General features: G+C 40.4%; 1 protein-coding gene across 1 annotated transcript in view; it reads left to right on the plus strand.

The window, feature by feature from the left end:
- The window catches only part of LOC593235 (protein PAT1 homolog 1), a 43,702-nt gene that overhangs the window by 32,206 nt on the left and 5,496 nt on the right, over positions 1-6,000 (plus strand). Inside the window, exon 16 of the mRNA XM_030988044.1 lies at positions 4,258-4,407. Coding sequence (XP_030843904.1) covers positions 4,258-4,407 — 150 coding nt within the window. The remainder of the gene's footprint in view (positions 1-4,257; positions 4,408-6,000) is intronic.

Genomic DNA, 6,000 nt, shown 5'->3' on the forward strand with positions numbered 1-6,000 from the left:
TTGTTCTATCTCTTAGTCTCTGTGTCTATTCCAAAACATCTCTCTCTCTCTCTCTCTCTCTCTCTCTCTTTTTCTCTCTCTTTCTTTTTCCCTCCAACTCTCCCTCTCGCTTTCAGACTGTCAGTCTGTTCATCTTTCTATCTCCATCTCTTCCCAGCTGTTTATACAAGCATCGACTGAGTGCCACTCACTTCAGACTCCTATCCCAATAAAAGAGAATACATTTGGGACCATAAGTCAACCCACTTTTGCAATTCGAAATTGGAAAGTCAACTTATTTCAGCGACTTCGTCTCAGGGTTTGTTGTGACATGTACCCACTCCTCGTGCAATCACGTCAATGCAAGCATTCGTGAAAGAATTGATCAGTTTACCCTTGTTGTCGGGGTGTTTATCTTGGCGTTTAGGCATCTTCAACATCCAAGTGTTTATCTTCACTTTTTCGGCATCTTGTTCTGATGTACATGTAAACCTCAATTTGAGGTGTTGACAGAGGTGCCATGTACATTTGTAGACCGTACGTGTACATGTATTATGTTAGACAGACATATGCAACTAGACACTGTACAGTGACTTGCAGCATTTTGTGTTAAGAAGTACAATCACTTTCTCAACGGTATAAAGAGGTGTGTCAACTCTGTCACCTCTCCTCCCATGAAATTGATACCTGAATAATCGATCTTGCCCCAAATCAGCAATGCTATCGTCACAACCTGAGGTTTGTCTTTGTGCATGTCCACAGCTGCGGTGTGTACTGTGTGATTTGGTTTTTACAGACGTGTATCAATCAGATACGATTATTTACGTCTGGGGACTGACTTTTAACGTCAACATCTGAAAGACGTGACTCAGTTTTGAACCTGCGTCCTGGGCTGAAGTTTGTCTGTAACTTCCATTATTACATGTAGTTGGATTACAGGCGCACGCCACAACGCCCCGTCTGTCGAGTGGTAGTCCAACTTCTACAAATCACACATCCTCACGATCCCTCTTGGGCGCATTGTACCGTCCCCGCAAAGTTGACGCAAATGCACTTCCCCTTCTAATACCTGCAAGGATCTTTGAGGTGAACTCACAACCCCCTGTCGGCTGTGCCCTGTGACTGCCGCGTGATATCTTACAGCTCTCTAAGGCTGTTTACGGTGCCATATGGCTCTGTAGATCACCTCAAGTAGGTACATTTTGTAGCCCATGCGATGAGCCCAAGAAGCCCTTGCAAGTGTGCAGAGAAGTACAAAGACTGCAAATGTCACACTGCATTCATAACATGTAGCAGCACACAGAGATTATTGGACATGTCGAAAGACCTCCTGCTTGCATGTGCTCGGTGTTCTGCAAATATCTAACTATGATTATGAGAACAATCATGGGTTTAGATTAGTTTTTTTTAGATGTTCCCAGGGAGTTTGCTGACCAGCTTTTCAGTGGAATAGCTTTACATGGTCGGAGATGGAGCTGCAACTTTAAAAGACCTTTGTCCTAGACTAGTAATGTTATTTGTATAAATAATAAAGTCATGGTATTCAACAAAATACGACTTTGTGTGTTCACAAAATAACTTCTAGACTATACCCCCTTTAGGGATTGTGTTACTCTAGAAGATGAAAACCTTCAAATGTCAATGTTGTGCTTCACGAATATCAAGGTTGTTTGGTCAGTGTTTATATTGGCAAAGTAAGTGCTGACACTTTCTCATCCCACCTCTCTCTCCCGCTCGCTCTCTCTCTCTATCTCTCTCACTCTCTCTATCTCTCTCTCTGAGAAGATTACAAACATATCAGTGAAAAGGGAGATCTATATATAAGGTGTTTTTTGTACTTGCCTGCAGAAAAATTAACATGTGAATACTCTCTAAGGAGAGCCAGAAAGATATGAACAAAGGTCAAATACCTTGTGTCTTCATATCTACTTGAGATAAAATGTGAGATCAGTCTGAATTCAGAGATTTCAGAGATTTCCTACATGTAACAATTATGAATCCAGAATTTCAATGTAGAATCAAAAATCACTGAATGTAGTTAAAACTGTTTACAGAATAAAACCTCCTCAAACAGGACTTCTGGGTCCCATTTCACAAAACTTGTCATCAGTGACAGATTTTGTTATGAGCTTGGGAAATCCTTGCTTCTGATTGGTTATCATCAGATTTGTCAATTGTCGTTGAGAAAAGGCTTTGTGAAACGGGTCCCTGATTTCACCATCAATACTTCATAAGTGACACCTACATGTAGGCGGCTAGGCAACTTTTGCTTATTTCTCTTGGGCATTTTGACCAGAAGAAATTTACTTTAACTATTTCCCTGATGTCAGGAGATGTTGACAGATTTCTCTTTAGTGTACATGCTATTTTATTTCTTTTCAGTATGAAACAAGCAAAATGTTGCGTTTTCAAGAAGATGAAAGAATGAGAAATAAAGTTAGATAGAGAGAGAGAGAGAGAGAGAGAGAGAGAGAGAGAGAATGAGAGGGAGAGAGAGGGGGAAAAGAGAGAGAGAGAGAGCAGTAGAGTGCATGTGACAACATGTATATTGTCTTTAATACTATCATGTTGTATATGCATTTATATTTTGTTTTCTTCCTTTAATTTGAAAAGAAAAGGGGCAAAATTGTATAAAGTAATACAAGTAATATAATTTATTATCATTCCTGTATTATATTTCAGGTGAGACATGCAGCATGAAGTTTAATTTGTGTCACTTTTGGTTATTATCTTTATTGTTACACTCAATTATCTATGTTACACTATAAAGCTACAGTCCCATATACGTCCCGGACCGCCCCGGATCCAGGCCTCTCGCCAAGAAATTAAAAACGCGTGGCGCGACCCGAGGGAAAATTTGACCCCCCCCCCAAAAAAAAAAAAGTAAAAATTTGATTTTTTTTTTTTTTTTTTTTTTTAAATTTGAATTTATTTTTTACAAGTATTACAAGTAATTTGATGAATTTTTAATACCATACCTGCCAACCCTTACGAATAATTCAGCAATTTCTGTTTTTGGGGGATTTCTAGGACCAGAAAATCCGGAATTTTCTGATTTTTCAAAAAAAAAAAAAAAAAAAAAAAAAAAAAAAAAATTGATTTTTTTTTTTTTTTTTTTTTTTTTTTTTTTAAGAACGCGTGGCGCTAGGTCGGGCCCATCAGGAACGCGTGGCGCGCGCGCCACGCGTTATCTGTGTACGCGAGGGCCATGCCCGGATCATCCCGGACCCCATCCGGGGTGATCCGGGATTCGGTCCGTGTTGACACCGTGTTGGCACCGGGGTGGTCCTGGATGGTCCTGGGCGGTCCGGGAGTCGACCCCGGATGTTTTTGACGGTCAAAAACTGCCGGGGTGGTCCGGGACGGTCCGGGACAATAGTTTGATCCGGGGTGATCCGTGTAGCCACCGTGCTGGGTCCGGGGTCATCCGTAGTGGCGCCGGGGCGGTCCGTGTTGATCCGTGGCAGTCTGGGAGTGAGTTATTGACCGCCCAGGACCATCCAGGACCATCCAGGACCACCCCGGTGCCAACACGGTGTCAACACGGACCGAATCCCAGATCACCCCGGATGGGGTCCGGGATGGTCCGGGACGGTCCGGGACGTATATGGGACTGTAGCTTAAAAGCATCACACTTTTTTTGAACAAAACATCCCGGACCATCCCGGATCACCCCAGACCATGGTCTGGGATGGTCCGGAGTGGTCCGTGCTCGTCCGTGCTGGTCCAGCTTTATATGGGACTGGGGCTTAACCTTGAAATTTGTTATCCAATGCACAAAAATTGAGAATGATCCTCTCTGTTTAGATTGAAATCAATAAACTTTGAATTCGAAGTTGAATTTGGAAACAGGTTCAAAATGTGGAGAACAGCAAGTTTAGCCTCCCCCCCCCCCCCCCAACAAAAAAATAAATAAATAAAAAAATAAAAAAATCAGATTAGGGTAGTAGACATCCCAGTTGACCGACTAGCCACGAGACACTGACAAAGTTGGTTAAACTCTCTGAAGAGTTGTCACCTGTCAGACAGACATGTCACTTACGTGGGCTGTAACTGGAGCTAATTGCACAATTGAATTAGCAATCGTTCATACGTAATGTGGAGGGAAATCTGACATTCAACTCGCATTTTCATGCCATTAATTGATAACATTACAATGACTCTCTCTTGTTCCTTCTCCCCTCCCCAGAAATATATTGATATGATTAAAAGGTGCAAAAGGAGGAATGAATGCCATATTTTGTAAGTTTTCTCTTTTTCGTCTGTTTTTTCTTTCAGGATGGAATGTGTACATTTATTTGCACAAGCAATCTGCGTAGTTAGTGACACAGCCATTGCCAGACCTCTAGGGAAATTCCCTCTTGTTCTCGACCATTTCTCACGCTTTGTAAGCAAGCAACCTCTCAATGCATTAGAGAAGAGATTAAGGTGAGTTACCAGTCTCCTTTTAAACACTTGCATGATTTTATTTTGTGGTGTGATCATGTTTTCATTACCACAGACAAAATTAATATTTATTTTTCAAGCTTGCCTGCATGAAAATAACACTCTTTAATTTGTTTTGCATTGAACTCTATGCAAATTTACAGGGGCTCTCTTCTGATTTTCGTGGGTTTTGGGGGGCATTTCGGGGCTATTTCGCCCCGAGCCCCCGTGTATTTGTTTCACTGTATTACTTTTGCCATTTAATATACAGAAATGTATCTGAACTAATTTACCAGTCTCTTTTGAAACACTTGCATGATTTTATTGTGTCGTGTGATCATGTTTTCCTTACTTTTGCCACTTAATTTACAGAAATGTATCTGAACTAGGTTACTAGTCTCCTTTCAAACACTCGCATGATTGTATTGCGTGGTGTGATCATGTTTTCATTACTTTTGCCACTTAATTTACAGAAATGTATCTGAACTTAGTTACTAGTCTCCTCTGAAACACTTGCATGAAGTTATTTTGTGGTGGGATCATGTTTTCATTACTTTTGCCACTTAATTAAATATGCAGAAATGTATCTGAACTAAGATTTTATGAGACAGCTTTTTAATCAGGGTCCATTTACCATGTACCATTCTCTATTGTGTTAAGAATGTTTTTGAGATTTACCAAACTTCACAATCCTTACATGTAGGTCAATTTGATTTTTAGGTGGATAGAGGCACTTTTTGTGTAAAATGTATTCCGTGTGACAAATTCATTGGGGTGGTGAAACAGTACATTTGAGATATCACGACAGCTTCAATCTGGCGATGGCTTCCAAAGTGCTTTGGAGTTTGTTGCCCCTGCTGGGGGGTGTTTCACAAAAACTAAGATAGACTTTAAGTGGGACTTAACTATGGCAGGCTGTTTATGCCACTGTTTGCTCTCACCATACTGGCATTAGTCTCTCAAGGAATGTACAAATCATGGTCACAAATCTACAAAATTTACATATTTTGAAAATTCATTATTGAAGGTAAAAATATTATCTAAAGATCATGATGGTGAGAGCAATCAATGGCATGAATGGCCCGTCATAGTTAAGTCCAACCTCAAGTCGATTTTCGTCCTTGTGAAACACCTCCTACCTTTAGCAGCCATTATCAGTGCACATGGCATTCCTAGGAATGAAAATACATGAACTGTATTCTATCAGATACTCAGGTTAACAATGCAATAATGATAATAATAATAGTGGGTTCTTGTATAGCGTTCATGTCTGTCAAACTTGACATTCCTGGCGCTCCATAACTATTACCCTGGCTTTAACATGGCTTTCATGATGGCTCTCTAGCATATCAATGAATTCATTCCTACCAGGTACTTGCATGTTTCCAAGGGTTCCAAGATTTTTCTCTTTTTGATATCTAAATTCTTGAATGCCAGAGAGATTTGTTCCACGTTCATGTTTTGGGAGAAGCGAAGTGTTTCAATTATGAGTTTATTGATATGTTTGATTGGAAAAGGATTATCTGTCAGTCTGGGTGCATTTCTTAGAATGTCATAGTCTTAGGAATCAGTCTTGTTGATGGTAAATGTAAAGGT

This window comes from Strongylocentrotus purpuratus, unplaced genomic scaffold (genome assembly GCF_000002235.5).
Source record: "Strongylocentrotus purpuratus isolate Spur 01 unplaced genomic scaffold, Spur_5.0 spur5_scaffold_17, whole genome shotgun sequence".
Taxonomy (NCBI): domain Eukaryota; kingdom Metazoa; phylum Echinodermata; class Echinoidea; order Camarodonta; family Strongylocentrotidae; genus Strongylocentrotus; species Strongylocentrotus purpuratus.